Source organism: Bemisia tabaci, chromosome 2 (assembly GCF_918797505.1).
Source record: "Bemisia tabaci chromosome 2, PGI_BMITA_v3".
In the NCBI taxonomy this organism is placed as follows: domain Eukaryota; kingdom Metazoa; phylum Arthropoda; class Insecta; order Hemiptera; family Aleyrodidae; genus Bemisia; species Bemisia tabaci.
In genome coordinates, this window is record NC_092794.1 from 21,994,844 (window position 1) to 22,012,945 (window position 18,102).

At 40.1% G+C, this 18,102-nt stretch overlaps 2 protein-coding genes across 2 annotated transcripts in view; one reads left to right on the forward strand and one right to left on the reverse strand.

Moving 5' to 3' along the window:
* The window catches only part of LOC109043649 (kelch-like protein 23), a 71,364-nt gene that overhangs the window by 26,771 nt on the left and 26,491 nt on the right, over nucleotides 1-18,102 (reverse strand). The gene's annotated exons all lie outside the window — the stretch shown is intronic.
* The window catches only part of b (glutamate decarboxylase-like protein black), a 28,700-nt gene continuing 11,456 nt past the window's right edge, over nucleotides 859-18,102 (forward strand). The window contains exons 1-2 of the mRNA XM_019060937.2: nucleotides 859-1,703; nucleotides 15,024-15,264. Of these exons, the coding sequence (XP_018916482.1) occupies nucleotides 1,237-1,703; nucleotides 15,024-15,264 (708 nt within the window). The 5' untranslated portion in view covers nucleotides 859-1,236. The remainder of the gene's footprint in view (nucleotides 1,704-15,023; nucleotides 15,265-18,102) is intronic.

Below are 18,102 nucleotides of genomic sequence, written 5' to 3' on the forward strand. Positions count from 1 at the left end.
CACACGAATATGCGAGGTGAGCGAATTTTTAGTGATGGCTGGGTGCAAAAAAAGAACAATGAGTACCTTTTATCATGGAGGTTAATTTTTAAGGAGGAAGGGGGGGGGGGCTCGCGGTTACCTGAAGATCTAGAGGAGAATTTTAAAAAAATACTGTCCTTTTGATGGCACGTTTAGTATATTCAATACATCACCAAACATATAGTGGAAAATGGGAGCGAAAAATTAATAAGTTCTCTCATATTGTTACGGAGAAAATCAACCAATCTAAGACCAAAAAAATAAAATAAAAATTAAGTGAATAAAATACAAAAGAAATAAAAACTAGCAGCAACTAGACGGCATCAATTTCGAAAGTCTAGCCTCAGATGTTTACCAAGCCGATTATGATCTTTCAGAAAAACTTTCAGCCCCCCCCCCCCCCCTCCATCTAAGTTCTGACGTCAATTCAGGGCAACCTTAAAAGTGCTCTAACCGAGTCCAACAGGAAGTCTACTAAAACAAGCTGGTCAAAAATCAGTGCTTTTACAGTACTTTTTCAGTGCACTCCCGAAAAATTCAGTACCTCCTCAACAGAAAAATTCAGTACTTTTTCAGTACCTTCATTTGACGAAATTCGAGAGGTTCAAATTTCTCGCTAAAATTGCGACAACAGTGACAAAATTCCGGGCCTTCCAGCGGAATTTCCGCACCTTTTCAATACTTCCGGACCGCCTTTAAAAAAATCAGTGCTTTTTCCGGACTTTTCGGAAATTCCGGACTTGTAGACACCCTGGTCCAATCATGAAAACGAAACTCTCTAAATATCGTGTTGAATCGAGACTGTTTGGCTCTGTGCAGGCGCTGCAATTTGATGAGCCGGCGAGGAGCGGCGGCCACCCGGGGACTTTCCGATGGAGTCGGGCTGTCATCCGCTGACGAGGACCGGACAATTGTCCCGACGACCAAGTTGCGGCGTGCGCGCGCGGTCAGTTGAAGGAAATTAGGCGCGGACACACACAACTACAAGGCGACGCCGCCGTCGAATTTCCCCCGACGCCTCGACGCGACGCCCCGCCTCCCCCGCCCAGGCGTCCAGGCCGAGATCCGACCGGAGATTATAAGAGGACCCGCGCGGCGAGCAGGAGGGCCAGTCCCAATCCGAGTGTGCGCCGCCGCGTTTCAGGTGATCCGGTAGGCGGATGAGCAGTCACCGTTTTCCCTCGACCGAGTAAACCACGACCCCCGACCCCGAAGATGCCCGCCACGGAAGTGTCCCCCAGCCTCAGCGCGTCCCCCCTGACCTCCGGCTCCGACACGGAGCCGGAGAGCGAGTCCCGGTTCCTGCCGCTCAGAAAACTCCCGGTGTTCAGCAACGGCAACGGCTTGAAGAAGGAGCCGGAAGCGGAGAGGCGGAAGTCGAGTAACGGGTGGCAGCGCGAGCCGGAAACGGAAGAGAAGTTCCGGAGTCTCGTCGACGCGTCGCAGGAGGGCTTCATCCGCGAGGCGGTCGAGATCCTCATCGAGAAAGGGGTCTTCGAGTCCACCCGACGGGAGAACCGCGTCCTCGAATGGCGCCACCCGGAGGAGCTAGAGCGGATCTTCGACTTCGACCTGAGGAAAACCCCCGAGTCTCACCAGAGGCTCCTGGCTCTCATTAAGGATACCATCAAGTACAGCGTCAAAATCGGACACCCCTACTTCATCAATCAGCTGTATTCCAGGTAAGCTCCACTCTTCGACGTCCCATCAGCCTCGCTTCTGCACTCTAAAAATAATAAATGGAGAATTTGCAGGTGTCCGAAATCTGGTGAATTTCGTTTCTAAATCGAAAAAACTGAGTGAACTGAATACGAGAATACCCTTCACTGGAAAAAAAAACACATTGGATCTGGAGTCCAGACTCTTAAAAACATCGACAAGAAAAAATACTCTTAATTCAATCGGATTTTTGCTTAAATCAAGAACCAAGCCTATTAATTTGAGCGGATTTCCTTTTGATTTAAGCAAAAATCTGATTGAATCAAGAGTATTTTTTCTTGTCAATCTTTTCAAGAGTCTGGACTCTAGCTCTAATGTGTTTTTTTCCAGTCTAATCTTGAAAATAATAAATGGAGAATTTGCAGGTGTCCGAAATCTGGTGGAATTCGTTTCTAAGTGGGAAAAACTGAGTGAACCCAACGCGAGATTACCCTTGTTTCATAAATTGGGCAATTAATGGAGGAGATATGATAAAATTACCACATCTGCAAATATACACGCGTTTAAATGAGAAATGCCTTCAGATGACATCACTAGGCGCACTGGAAAAAAAAAAACACATTGGATCTAGAGTCGCCAGACTCCTGAAAACATTGTCAAGAAAAAATACTCTTGATTCAATCAGATTTGTGCTTAAATCAAAAGGAAATCCGCTCAAATTAAGAGGTTTCGTTCTTGATTTAAGCAAAAATCCGATTGAATCAAGAGTATTTTTTCTTGTCGATGTTTTTAAGAGTCTGGACCCTAGATCCAATGTGTTTTTTTTCTCAGTGCAGCCTCGCTTCTGTACTCTTAAAAATAATAAATGGGTAATTTGCAGGTGCCCGAAATCTGGTGGATTTCGTTTCTAAGTGGGAAAAACTGAGTGAACTGAACACGAGAATACCCTTGTTTCATAAATTGAGCAATTAATGGAGGAGATATGATGAAATTACCAAATCTGCAAAAATATACAAATGAAAAAAATATACTGCAAAATGAGAAATGCCGTCAGATGACATCACTAGGCGGTGCATTTTCCTACTTTTAAATCTATTTTAATACCATTTCCCACATTAGAAAAAAATAATGCGAAAATAATTTGATATTGCGAAATCAGCTCTTCAAGCTCTCTTAGATGAAAAAATAAAAAAAATTGCGAGCAAATTCTCCATTGAAGATAAGTCGAGCCGATTTACTCTTAAATTGAGTCGAATGGGACAACAACTAAGAGGCAAATCACGAAATTTAGAGCGAATAAGAGTCACTTTAAAGTCAATTGAAGGGCTTGGCGGACGAGACGCATGAGAGCAGTTTTTGAAAAAAATTGAGACAGGAATGATTTCAAGTAAAACTAGTCTTGATGCGCTCCCAAATTCCAATTTTTAAGCATCTAAAAGTCAATTTGAACTTTCTTTCCGCCATAAGGATCTATGTAATCTCGAAACTTCAAACTCGTATTTCTCGAAATAAGAAAAACTGCACTTAAGCACCTTGTGTTTGCCGTTTCATTCTCCCCCAGTATTCGCAGGAGCCCGCATTACACTGAAAAAAAAATTCTCGGCGTTTTTACCAAGGTTCGTTGGTACCTTTACCATTTCACTTTTTTTACCTATTATTGGTAATTTTACCAATACAGACTAGTAAGCTTACCAAAAAACCGGTATTTTTACTGTTTTTTTTTCAGGTAAGAATACCACTTTTATTGGTAATCAATTCCCGGTAACATTGCCATTTTATCTCGGTAATTCTACCACGGTCGATAAACAATATTGGCGTTTTTACCAAGGTCCAGTAAAATTACCGAGATTTCTCGGTAAAATTACCAATTCCATAAATGTTAATTTAACCAAGAAAAAACTGGGATCAAATAGAACCCTGAATTCTTGGTAATTTTACCCTTTTCTTAGTAAATACACCGAGATATTTTTTTCAGTGTATATCGAGATCTGCAATATATTTCGATGGTGTAAGTCCGCAACTACGCATCTCGTTTTCGGCAAGTGAAACTCTCTGCTTCTATTTAATTTTTCCAAAGGAAAATAAATCGACATGATTCCCTGAAATATTCGCAGAATTTTCTTCGCGCAGGGAAGAAAAATCCTGGCAATTTTTAAGAATTGTCGTTGAGTAGTTTTCCATTTAAAAAAAAGGTATGACAGGAAGTCTACGACGTCGCAAAGAGATACGTGGTTGCGGACTTACACCGTCGATTTGTAGTCTGCAAATCAAGAGCTGCATGCAGTCACCTGAAAACTGACTGCACAGTCTCTTGAGCTTTGAAAGCATTTAAAAAGGGTGAAAAAGCACACAAAAGCTTCATTTTCTTTCAAATGTACGCGGATAGTCAACATTTTCCCAAATCATCCCGAAGACTTAATTTTGGGGTGATTTTCTGCTGCTGCGCGATGTATGGTGCTCCTACAGTTTGACGCGATTTGCGGATAGCTGGGATCTTAGAGGCGAGATAGTGGTGAAAAAGTATACCAAAATATGCACAGATTTTCAGTGGAAAGGGGGTTTTCTGATCGATCAGTTATTTTAATTCCAGTGGCGTGGCGTGCTTTGAGATACATCGATTGATCGGTTATTTAAACCTATGGAAAAATATCGATAAACAAGGAATCGATTATTTACCACAGCTACAAATGGGGAAATATCGATAATCGACCATTCGCCTCATCGCCTCTGGTTAGCGGGCTACATCACTCTCAGGAGGTCCATTTTCTGAAGATATTCTATTAACTCGATAAAAAAAGAGAAATTTTTCAGTTGCCGCAAGACGCGATAAATCCTTCATGAAACTGGGCTAAAAAGTCGCTGTATTGACTCAAGGCTGTAAATGAAAGGTATTGCAACTCCTGTCTAAAATTTTAACCTCGCGGCCTGACCTGAGCGCGACACAGACTTTAGATGGTATATCACGATTCTAACGCCAAGATTCACTACCGTTAAGATTTTTACGATAAAAAGACACAGAATTTCTCAAAACGCATGGCTGAAGATGCGATTTTCAGAGTTCCGGAGTCCAACTTGATCGATCATCAAGTTGGAAAAAAATTTATCACTTGACCTACAGCTTGTATGAAAAAGTGACCTTAGTTTAAAAAAAAATCGATCATAAATACTCATTTCTACAGAAAAATTGTACCTATTTTACATGATCAACCCGGTTTTTCCAATAAAAAAGTCTTCCCTCTATGAAACAACTCTGAAAACCGTACACCCATCAGCAAACGTTACGTGTTTAAAGTCCAAGCAAAGAACTGAAAATGCGGTCATATTTACTGAAGATGAAAGAGCAATTCAATGCAGATAAAATACATCTAGCGTTTGTACCTGCCGGTTTTCGCGCAATATAAACTCGATAGTCCGACTGGAATGCGTGATACTCAGGGGCTATCTTGTTTATTCAGGCGTCAAGTTTGCGTTTCTGTCATGTGGATATCTGTGCAATGGAAAGGTATCTCCAAGTTCCTCCGGGCGCAGACCGGCCGGCAAACAGTGGATCGAGTCAATAGGAGAGGTCGGACGAAATTTGGAAACTTTAAACGCTTATAACTTTGTTTATACAAAACTTTGAAGTTTTAAAAGTGGTTCCATTGGATTCCTCGTGAAATTTTCTTCTAGCAGCACCCTTTAAAATTTAAAATGTGACGAAATAAACATCAAAATTTGCAGTTTCAGTCAAAAATTTCATGTCCGACCTCTCTAATTGACTCGATCTACTGTGCGGCATGAGGTGGCGAAGCCATGCCTGAATTCGCAATCAGCTCCGTCCATTAATTACTTTACGATATCCTCACTTATTGTTAGTTACGGTAGTTTTCGCAAAACTTTGTTTACATCGTCCGAAATCATCGTGGTCATTTATCCAAGGTCGGCGGATTCGGAATCTGTTCGCTATACCTACAGTCATGCCGAGGAAGAACACCGTACAAACATTTGAATGTTGCTAAAGCTCTGCTGAGTAAACGTTAATTTTTGAGAAAAGTTGTCGATATTTCACATTGAAATTTTCACGTATTTTAGATCGAACTGAGAATGAATTTCCCTGAAAAACTGGAGGAAAAATAGTCACGAGTTTTCCAGAAAATTAGAAATTGAAAAGTAAAAATTTGAAAAAAACGAGAGGGGAGTCTGAGGTTTTTTTCTCGAGCAAAAGGGATCCTCTATAGGAAACATTTATAAAAAAAGGTACCCCTGGAATTTTCATTTGTTTTGACGGTCAAATATCACTTAAAAAAAAAAAAAAAAAAAAAAAAAAAAAAAAAAATCCCCAGAACTTTGGTAAGGGGGGCTGCCGCTGCCCTTCCTTGCTCTATACACGCACTGCTACTGTGGATCAGTCTTTGAGCAATTTCCTCTCAGTTATCCGTGAATAGGTGCAGAAAACTGGCAACAAATGCAGTCGGTAATGCGTGGATCATTACAGCATCGTGTCAGCGAGAGAAATTGCAGTTTCGCAGTGCCGATCTCTTTGTAGCGGAGTTGAGAAATGAGAAACGCATTAAATTTTAAATTTGCACTCATTGTCCATGTCGGCAGACCTACTTTGCTCCCGATGCATCGGCCACCGACAAGGTTGTTGTGGTGCACCGTGAATGCGCACGGCTGCCCGTTAGGTGAGAGGAGAATCCACTATGAAAATGACATACCGAGGTGAAGAGTTTTACTATTTACACTTGGACTGGATTTTGCAATTTGGAACTATAAATTCTTGCCCGGTTTAAAAACAACGTATGTGCCATTAGTTTCCCTATGCACATACCTGTTTTTTTCAAATGAGACGGAATTTATAGCTCCAAATTGCAAAATCCAGTCCACTTGTTCTGCCAGAGCAAATACATTGGAAATAAACCACGATTCGAACGCATCTTGCCTAGGGGTGCAAAAGATGTGAAATTTTGGAGTCCGAATTCTGGACAACAATTTACATTATATGAAGCTACTGTTACTTGCTCATTTCAGAAACATCATACACGCAGTGTTCCTTTGCGGGTAGAAGCTTTTATGTTTGAGCCAGAAATGATGGTTTTAATTTTGACACAAACTTCAAGAGTTTTTCTTTCTATTTCCAGAATTTTCCTAACCATTCTTGAAAATTGTTTGATCAGCGCGAGTTACAGACCATATTGCAAAGTCGTAGGACGCTGAAAGAAGGCAAATATTCAGTTGCGGCATATTTTTTATTTTTTTCGCGAAGATCTGTCAGATCTATGAAATTGTAGTGTCCTCATTTGTGCTCTATTTAGGAATTTTGAGAGGTAGAAAAAGAGGGTGGCAAGTGTGTAACGGTGGAGATGGAAGGGGAGGGGGACCAGTGGTGGTAGTTTGACACTGCGTGAAAGTCGGTAAGAAGCGGCAAATTTTTGATACGTTAGGTAAAAATACGGGGAAAAAATTGAATTTGATTTTTTCTCACTCTTTTTTTGCAACTATTTAAGAAGGTGCACTTATTTGCACTTTATTTTTAAATCACGAGTTCTTTGTTTTTATTGAGACCGCTAAACAAATACTTGCATATTTGCAAAAAAAAAAAAAAAAAAAAAAAAGGTATCCGTCAAGCTTTATGCGCAAAAGACGGCTAATATTCAAACTGAGAGGATAAGGGAGCGGTAAAAGTGGTGTTACGCGATAATTTTGAGAGTTTTTCCTCTCCATGGCCTTTTTTTCTTTTTTTTTCCTAAAAGGACTAAAGAGCGATCACGTTATTTTTATTCATTTTTACTCTTCTATAAAACTTAAGTGTGTGTGATTAAAAGGAACAGAATACATTGCCGGAAAAGGGGGACATAGGCTAAAAACAAGTTTTCAGAAAATTACGATTGAAAGTTTACTTGTTTCTACAGAAACACAAGTGATAAAATCGCGCAACCTAGGGTCAACTTCAAAGTTGATATTGTTGGGGTTTGAAATAGTCACAACATTTGAACAGCAATATGAACATGTACTTCTGGAGATTGTGAACAATGAAATTGAGTTAAGTCTCCTATTTCCGAGAAACAAATTTTAGGAGATGGTAATTAGGAGTTCTTGGGGTTGAAATCAGACAAATAATAATAGTAATAAAGCGTTCCACAGAAGGTCTTCAAAAGACGAACACTTTGAAGCGTGCAGATTTTGAATGGAAACTTTGAAATCGTCGGCCAGGTTGGCCTGCGGCGGTCTGACTCTAGGCCAATAGGTTCCGGGTTCGAATACCGGTAAGGGCGTTACATTTTCCCGGTACTGACGAGTGGATCTGCAGGAACAGATTCGACTCGGTCTTATAATTCCTAAAAATTTGAAGTCAGGAGCATGGATATGCCAAAGTCCCTTGATGTCTACGGACATAAAATATAGTCTATGGATGTCTGTATAGGTCCTGACGGAATACAAGCTGACAAACCATTAGAAAAAAAAAAGAAAAAAAAAAACAGAAAAAAACTTTAAAATCTACAATTAACATTTCAGTCGACGATGAAATAAAAAATAGAGACTAGCGCGCGTTTACCTTTTGAGAGTAACTTATGCTTTAAAAATGAACATCACTAATGATTAGCGTTAAAATGACATGCAAGATAACACACGTTTTTTTTCGTTGGGAATTTTCAATGGGTTACAGAAAAAACGTAGAAAAAAACTTTACAGGGGCAAAAAAGAGGAAAATCGTAAAATTCTTCCCGCGCACACTTTCATTCAGCTGCGATTGGCGGGGGTGTGGCTGTTCGATCTTGAATTATTGGAATGAGTTGTTCCGAAGAAGGGATAGGTCTATTTTTGTAAGAGCCCTGAAAAGTATGAAAATACATTCAACTGAGGGCTCACCTGGAAAGGAACTTGTTCCCTTCAAATATAGTGCTCGAATAACAGGTGTTTCTAGCAAAAAGCAGAAAAGTTTCATCGCCTTAAAATTAAAGACATCTTTTTGTGTATATTTTGCTCCCAGCAATGAGCATGGTTTTTTATTCTGCATATGACACACGAAAAAGGGGGGAAGGGAAGAAAGAAAGAAGAATAAAACAACCACGGAAGGCGATTCATGGCAAACTATCAGCCAGAGGACAAACTTCCAGCGAAACGATTGGAAGTTTGTCCTCTGGCTTACTTCGTGTATAAAAGCGTGTATAGTCTATGCATCCTGTGAAAGGTTTTTTCTTCTTAATTTAACTTTACCATTTCCTCTTTCTTTTATTTTCTGGAGTTTTTTTATCCGGTGGAGGTCTAAGCAGTGTCAATTTGTACTCTAAAAAATACCGAACATGGGATTAGGTTTTTTGCTTCGCTAGACGAGACTATTATTTTTTTCCTCATCTTCTCCTCCTTTCTTGGCTAAAAACGCATCATTTCATGCGATACGTAAAACTTTGGAGAATCGGAATCAAAATGATAGAAATAGGTACTAGTCGTAGCATCACCAGTGGTGTAAACTATCGCATTATAGGTTTAATGAAATTGCAGGCGACAGTCAGATCTAGGTTATATATCTGAGATAGTGTTTTTTTTTTTTTTAAAAAAAAAAAAAAAAACAAACAAAAATTCTTGAACCTTCAGGCGGTCTATAACCTATAACTCGTGCCACTTTTACCCCCTAATTTTCGCCGCATTAAAATTGAATGAAACAAATGAAAAAAGAAAAAAAAGTACCTGAATTGCAAAATGAGTTTCGGAAATTATTTATGAGAGTAGGTGCTTCTTTGAGAGATCATATATATGAACGAGCACATTTGAGGGGCTTAGAGGATGAGGCGCATATATGCAGTTTTTGTTATTTCGAGAGATACATGCTGGAAGTTTCAAAATTACATGGATTTTTAAGACGGAAAAAAAGTTCAAACTGACTTTTGGATGCTTAAAATTGGAATTCGGGAGCGAATTTTTCACAGAATATCCATTAAGACTAGCTTTACTTGAGATCATTAATGTCTCAATTTTTTTATAAAACTGCACTTATGCTCCTGTTCCTTCAAGGCCCCTTATATTAGGAGCAATCCACTGAGGAACAATAAAAAATTAAGAATTAAAAACATCTTATGCCCCTCGATACAACTTCAAACTTGGCTAAAGCTTTCCTTCTGATTTAAACGCTTTCCTGCTGCGACTAAAAACAATGAGTCGATTTGACCTTCAACAATCGACACTTCGAGTATCGCTCCTGAGGGTGACTGGAAATCACGTGATTTTAGAGACTCTACGTATGGGACGAAGTGTTGGATGATTTCAGCAACCCAGTACGGGTCGTTCAAGCGCGGGCACTGCTAAAGGAGGTGGATTACCTCGCGGAAAAGGGTACGACATTGACCACCGCGGGTTAGTACCGACCATAAATAATTAGGCGACGCGACCTCTTCGTAGCTCCAAGGATTACTTTCGAAAGTTCCGATTGACGACATGCGACAGGGACCTTAAAATAGATACACGAGATCGCGCTGAATAGTACAAGGCTACACGAGTTTCGGATATACGCGAGGATCTAATTGAACGAAAAACATCGCACGGAAACTTGAAGACAGATACGGCTTCCGTCAAAATAAAGTACGATCAGCTTCTTGCGGAACAACGTCTCATAGATTTACCGCGGTTTTCAAGGAAAAAGAGAGGCAAAATTACTAAAAAACTATCTAGGCGGTTGAAACTTAAGGTGATTCGATGGACGCCATATTTTGTGTCAGAACGGCATGCGATATATCGCATCAATTGGTTCCATTTTTTCAGCTACTCGTCATTTTTCTCCAATTTTGAGATCGCAATTCTGTTATCAGGAGACTAAAGCACTCACTTACCAATTTTAACAAAGAAATTCAACGTGATAAAAGCGTGGTTTTTTCAGAGAGAAAACATCGCATTCGATACTGATATCGAAACTGCACTCGAATGCGATATTTTCTCTCTAAAAAACCACGCCTTTATTATGTTGAATTTCTTTGTTAAAATTGGTAAGTGAATGCTTTAGTCTCCTGATAACAGAATTGCGATCTCAAAATTGGAGAAAAATGACGAATAGCTGAAAAAATGGAACCAATTGATGCGATATATCGCATGCCGTTCTGACACAAAATATGGCGTCCATCGAATCACCTTAACATGTTGATCATAGGGTGCTAAAATTTCCTGTTTATGTCGACATCTCTTCCCCCGTTTCCCTTGTCTTGCGACGCACAGTGGATCGAGGCAATCGGAGAGGTCGGACATGAAATTTTTAACTAAAACTGCAAATTTTGGTGTTTATTTCGTCACATTTTAAATTTAGAGGGGTGCTTCTGAAAGAAAATTTTGAAAGAAAACCAATAAAATCACTTTTTGGAACCTTAAATTTTTGTGTAAACGGAGTTATAAGCTATTAAAGTTTCCAAATTTTGTCCGACCTCTCATATTAACTCGGTCCACTGAGCAACGGTGATTCTCTCTAGATACGTTTGGTTTTATGACGATGGATTCTGAAAGACAGCGCGAAAAATTTTTGGGAAAATTCAGGAAAAGACGGAACTTTTTCGAATCTTTTTGTCGGCGGTTGAATGCGGAAGTGTTCCACTCGGAAATCACTCCAGGCTGCGGCAGACACGTCTCGCTCCTTACATTAGGTTCCGGGAAATTTAAAGTCCGCCTTCCCAATTGCGGAGAGCGTCGCGGAAAGAAAAAGTAAAGAAAAAAGAAGAAAAAACGAGCAAGCGCGGTTTTTTCCGAGCCATTAGAGGTGACACGCCGCTCGGTCTCGCCCTAGGACCGTCCTGATTCGACGCACGATAAGCGATCAATAATAAATCGATAATTGCAGTTTTTATAACAGCGAAAAGGAGACGAAAAAAGAGAGCGGCAGAAACCGATACCATTGGTGGATTCCTTCCGCGGAGCTCGCGGTTTTCATGGCAATGGGCCGAGGGTCGCGATCCACCAATGGCGTCGCTCTATCTCTTGACCTCAATTTGTTTCGTCTCTTTTTTGGCGAATTCAGACGGCTCGTCGACGCGAATTCCACGAATAAATGGAAGCCAAGCCCACCGCGTGAGTCAGCCACATTGCTGCTCATTACACGAAAGACGATTCGACGATTGTAAACAGACTAATATTCTCTCATAAAATGTTAGTAGCACGGGAAAAATTAAATTGAGAATTCTACTAATAGAGAAGAAATATCAAGCAAGTTTTCAAGAAAGTACGTTGACTAGTTTTTCAAAGAAAAAATTAAGGACTATGAAAATTTCGCGAAGATCGGAGTATTCGTGTAAATGAATTTTCCACTTGTATGCCACTAGATCCATTTTCTCTGAACTAATTTATACACTAACTGACCCATCGGTAATTCTGATGTACCTGATTTTCCACTTTTCTAGCAAAGCAGAAGGAAAGCAGGACATCATGAAGGATGGACGTCTGGAGTAATTGCACTGTCCCCTAAAAACCCCTCATGGAAAAATTAAATTGCTGATTTAACAATTAAATTGCTAAAAAAATTGACTACAATATTTCAACGTAGATTTCACAACACAAAAATGCTACTTTGACCACCCCCGTGGTTAAATTAGCTTACCATAGTGGTTAGAGTAGCATTTTTGTGTTGTGAAATCTACGTTGAAATATTGCAGTCACTTTTTTTCAGCAATTTAATTTTTTCCGTGAGGGGTTTTTAGGGGACAGTGCAACCACTCCAGACGTCCATCCTTCAGGATTTCCTGCTTTCCTTCTGCTTTGCTAGAAAAGTGGAAAATCAGGTACACCAGAATTACCGATGGGTCAGTTAGTGTATAAATTAGTTCAGAGAAAATGGATCTAGTGGCATACAAGTGGAAAATTCATTTGCACGAATACTCCGATCTTCGCGAGATTTTCATAGTCCTTCATTTTTTCTTTGAAAAACTAGTCAACGTACTTTCTTGAAGACTTGCTTGATATTTCTTCTCTATTAGCAGAATATTCTTCATGAATTTGATGAAAATAACTCTTAGATATCGATCTCCGTTTGCGACGTTGCAGACTTCCTTTCGTCCTCCATTTTTTCTTTGAAAAACGAGTGAACGTGCTTACTTGGTATTTTGTCTCTATTAGCAGAATATCCTGTGTCAATTTCCAGTTGTGAGGTTGAGTTTGCTCGCTTTCTAATACATAAAATACGAACGAACATTTTAAAAAAAACTGCAAGAGATGTACTTGGATTTGCATCTTGGCCATCGATATCCTCCGAATGATAAAAGATCGACGATTCTTATCTCCGACTAAAGGTATAAAAAAGGCCCTATTCATTTGATGTTAAGCGGAACAGCAGTATCTTCTGCACACTTGCGTCAAACATGTAAAAAATTTAAAAGTTAGAGAAAAGGGCGGCAATTTGCAAAAGGCAGTAAAAAACACTGTTTTCTCGCGGATTAATGATAACCAAGGACCGTATTGATTTGTCTGAACGGACGCCAATTTTTGCGCAAATAAATACGGTTTTCTCATATTTCTCGTTTTTTTTACAAATAGAACAAAGTTTGCTAATTCAGCTGAATCAGTTAGATTTTTTCATTTAGATTGATCGAATTTGGAAGGAAACTTGATTTCGAGAATTTTGAGGCAGTTTTGTCGTAGCGTCGAATTGCGCGACAGAAACTGCGACAATATTCCGCCCTTCCGTACCGAAACTCGCAAATTCTTCGTACGGTAGATATAATCAGGAAATCACTTAATTGTTCATAACACGTAAAAACAATCGATCCGTGATCACGCTCTAAGGATAAATCATTAGTCGATATAAGACCGGAAAAATGATGAAAAAAGAGAAACTAAGATTTTCGATTTCCTGCAGTTCACATTCATTGACAGAAGTTTTCATTCAAGGAGCTCTTAGTCGCGGAAGCGTGAATGACCTGACTTTGTTCAAATGTTAATGCAACCTCCCTTACGTAAGACGAACGGGGATAAGTAAATCGAAATTGTCGACAGGAATGTTTTTTTCTTTTTTTGTCTCTCTATCTCTCTCTCTTCTGAAACTTTTCGATGGTTTTCAGCAAATTACACAGCGTCGTTACGTTATCAGTCTTGAAATAAAAAAAAAAACGCGATGTGCACTTATTTTGACGAAAAAATGTAGTGTGCCTTTGGATAATTGCGAGTAACAATTCATGACAATTGCCTTTCAAGGAAGGACAGTGTCGGAATAAAAAAAAAAAATCAAAATTCTGCGTCGATCAACTAACTTCATTTATTTTTCTGCCGTGCCTCCTTGAATCTATTTGGAGCAGTCACGCCCACATTATTCGCCTCGAATTTTTTTCTGGCCAAGCTTTGGTGTATTTTCTTCTTTTGTAATGGATTTCCTCGTCAAGTCAATGACACTGATGCTGGATAGTCGCGAGGGGTGGTTCACTCCTTTTGTAATTCAATTTCATCGCCTGCATAACCCTAAATGCACTTTCCGCCTCAGGAATAAACTTTCAGGCCTACGTTTACTCCTATAATTTTACACTGGGAAAAAAACACATTGGATCTAGAGTCTAGACTCTGAAAAACATCGACAAAAAAAATACTCTTGATTCAATTAGATTTTTGCTTAAATCAAGAACCAAGCCCCTTAATTTGAGCGGATTTCCTTTTGATTTAAGCAAAAATCTGATTGAATCAAGAGTATTTTTTCTTGTCAATGTTTTCAATAGTCTCGACTCTAGATCCAATAAGTTTTTTTTCCAGTGTATGATAAAGAGTAAAACGTGAGATTTGGATTTGTGCTCTTATGATCTTAGCGTTTTGACAGTGTAACTTTATTAGCTCTTAACTGGAGCTAAGACGCTAACTATAAAATTCTCAATTAAGACGATTTAGTGACATCCCTCCCCCCTTTTTTAGGTATTAGTCCAAAAAATTAATGCTACCGATTGCGACGTTGGTATTCACCCCTCGTTTTGTACTAAACTTCTTCGAGAAAACTAGCTCATATAGCGACATATTCTCTAGAAATTGTCAACGGAAGGCTAGGGCTATTTTGTATTTTACTTCCCGTAACCCAACTTATGTGTTGAAATTTCTCTCAGTGTAGCCATACACTGGAAAAAAAACACATTGGATCTAGAGTCCAGACTCTTGAAAACATGACAAGAAAAAGGACTCTTGATTCGATCAGATTTAAGCTTAAATCAAAAGGTATTCCGCTCAAATTAAGAGGCTTGGTTCTTGATTTAAGCTTAAATCTGATTGAATCAAGAGTCCTTTTTCTTGTCAATGTTTTCAAGAGTCTGGACTCTAGATCCAATGTGTTTTTTTTTTTTCCAGTGTACTACGTGGCTTTTATTTCGTGTCCGTCATGAGCTCTTGCTGCATTCGTTTTGATCGATCCACGTTTCTGATTGCAGCGTTGACCCGTACGGATTGGTAGGACAATGGCTGACAGACACGCTGAACCCGAGCGGTTACACGTACGAAGTTTCGCCGGTGTTCACGCTGATGGAGGAAAAAGTCCTCTCGGAAATGCGGAAGATGGTCGGTTTCCACGGAGGAAGCGGCGACGGCGATGGAATCTTCTGTCCCGGCGGCTCCATGTCCAACGGATACGCCATCAGTTCCGCAAGATATCACAAGTTCCCGCAAGTCAAGGTAAGGCCGATCATCAACCCTGAGGGGGGGGGGGGGGATCCAGACCCCCTGGACCCCCCCCCCCTTAGCTTCGTTAATTATACATATTTTTTTTTTACTTTTGAAAGGCAGACATAAAATATTATCAGGGACGTACACAAAATAATGTAAATGGACCCCCCCCCCCCCCTTAAAGAATTCCTAGCTACGGCACTGACCGCACCACACGAGTTTTTGTACCGAGTGGCAATTCTTACAAGTTGGCAACACTGCTTCCCCTCTATTTCAATCCCATTTGAATCTATTCTAAATAATAGACTCAACAAAAATTGATGTGAATAGGTAGAGCTCACAATCAGTCTTATCAACTTGCAAGAGTCACCACTGTTATTTTTATAATATTTTACGGGGAAGGCCCCCCGGACCCCCCCCCCCTGCTCTAGGGGGGTGTCTTCCTGTCCCCTCAGACCCCCAACTCGACATTAGCAAGTGGCCCTCCCTCTCATTGTCAAACTCACTCTGAATCCACCACTGGTCTCGATATGATTTGGACCTATTCACTGTTTACGTTTGGGGTGGAATTTTAGGAGGGGCAAATAACGTAAGTAATCAAGGTCAAAGTTATGAGTATCGATATTTTTACACTGAGAGATCTACGGAAAGTCAGGGAAGAGATATGCTAATTTCCGACTTGAAATATTACTGACAAATTAGAGTAGACACGGTTTTTATCCGTTACTCGATTTTTTCCTAGTCTGGAGACTTGAACGCTAGGCTAAGAAAACAGACGACGGAGCCTCGACAGTAAAGCACGACGCACAGAGGATCAAATCAGTTAGAGACGTCAGACATGAACTTAATGACTAAAACTGCAAATTTTAATGTTTATTTCGTCGCATTTTACATTTTAAGGGGTGCTTCAGGAAGAAAATTTCACGAGGAAACCAATTTAACCACTTTTAGAACCTCAAAGTTTTGTGTAAACAGAATTATAAGCGTTTAAGTTTTCCAAATTTTGTCCGACCTCTCTTATTGACTCGATCCACTGTGCGCCGACTGATTTTTTTCTCATTCCATTTTTTTCTTGGTCTCGTTTCCTTCCTCTGTACGATAGGCGCGCGCGGAAAAAATAACTTTGTTAGAATTACCGACCTATCGATACGGTAAGACGATGGCGGCTGCAATGTCGTTCATTACAACGATTGGTCGAATATTTGCGAGTAGATTCGGTTCGTTTTTGAGCCCGACGGACAGAGTCGCAACCCACAAAAAAACACTCAAAACTAAGTTTTACAATTTGATGACTATACTAGGGCCCACGAACGATGATCCCTGAAAAATCGGGCGAATAAACGCATGGACCATGTAAATGACAACGCTGCAAGGTCGAGCACGCACATCGACGAGACCGGGTATTGTGAACGCGAAAAGCTATTGTATGCGAACTGCTGCTATTCTACCCCTATCCTCAGGTCAAAATTCTTCATAGGAAGCCCTTTCGTAAAAGGTCAATTTCTTGTAATTTTGCCCCAATCTCTTCGTCCATTACATGGTTGGATTGCTCGTAAAATTCTGAGCTAAATCAAATATAATTGTTATATACAATTTTTATTTTTTCCTTCTTTTCCTTTTTGAAACGAAGTCCAATTTTTATTTATATCATCGTATCTCGAACTGTAACTTTGCTGCTCTTTGACCGATTTTAATAAACGAGGCCTCTTTTTACTCGTGTTTTAAAGGAGAGTAACGAAACACTTGCTAAAAAAATGTTACACAACTTTCAACAAATTTTGGTTTTTTCTAGCGGGAGGGTGAAATTGGAAATTACGCGTAAGTAATCAGGGTTCGATTGTGGCTCGGCCCGGCATTGTCCGCGAACTCGAGACTCGGTCCGAGCCGGGGTGTCGCTGTTGCCAGTGTTTGCAAGAAATACCCGCGGCTCAGGGATCATCGTTCGTGGGCCCTAGTATACATGCCTACGTGTGCATCTATCCAATTTCAAACCCACGGTCGAAAAGTTTGGATACGATCGTTGCGGCTGCCATCATCAGAGACCGAAAGTCGTAGCTGTTTCGAAATTGGACAGTGGCGTGGCGTGCTCTGCGATTTATCGAATGATCTGCCATTTAAATCTATGGAAAAATATCGATAAACAGGGTGTTCGCAACGAACACCTTAATAATCGATTCTTTACCATTACCTTCAAATGGGGAAATATCGTTGATCGAACATTCACGTCTCGCCACTGAAAGTGGAGAGAACCTCGATTCGTTGTTAGACGTAGGTTGGTAATAGATCAAAAACTGAACCTAATCTTCTCGCGAAAATTCGGCTTTCACATTGATTTGATAAGAATCCTCTCGCAAATGGCCACGCCAAATAATACCGGAATCTTCTGTCTTTACAGTCAAAAGTATTTTGATACACTAGAGGGTTTGCCCCTTGACCGCTTCGCGGTCCACCCCCTTGAACTGCTTTGCGTCTTGCACGTTTTGAGTTACTCTTATGATTTTATAATATTTAGTATGATTGGCAAAGTTGCTGACGAGCAAATATATTCAATAACTTTTAGCTTGGACTTATACATTAGTCGGTCGATGAAAAATCAATTCTCACTGCACTCACCGCCCACAATCCCTCACCCCTCACCCGGGCAGGCATGTAACGGGGAGGAATAAAGGAGAGAGTTTTCAGCAACCTCTCCCCTCTATTTCAGAAATTATGAATTCAAAAAGAAATTGATGGACTTGGATGACAAGACGCACAACTGCAGTTTTTGAAAAAATTGAGATGATGATGATTTCACTTAAATTTTGTCTTAAGATATATTTCGTGAAAATTCGCCAAAAAAATTCAACT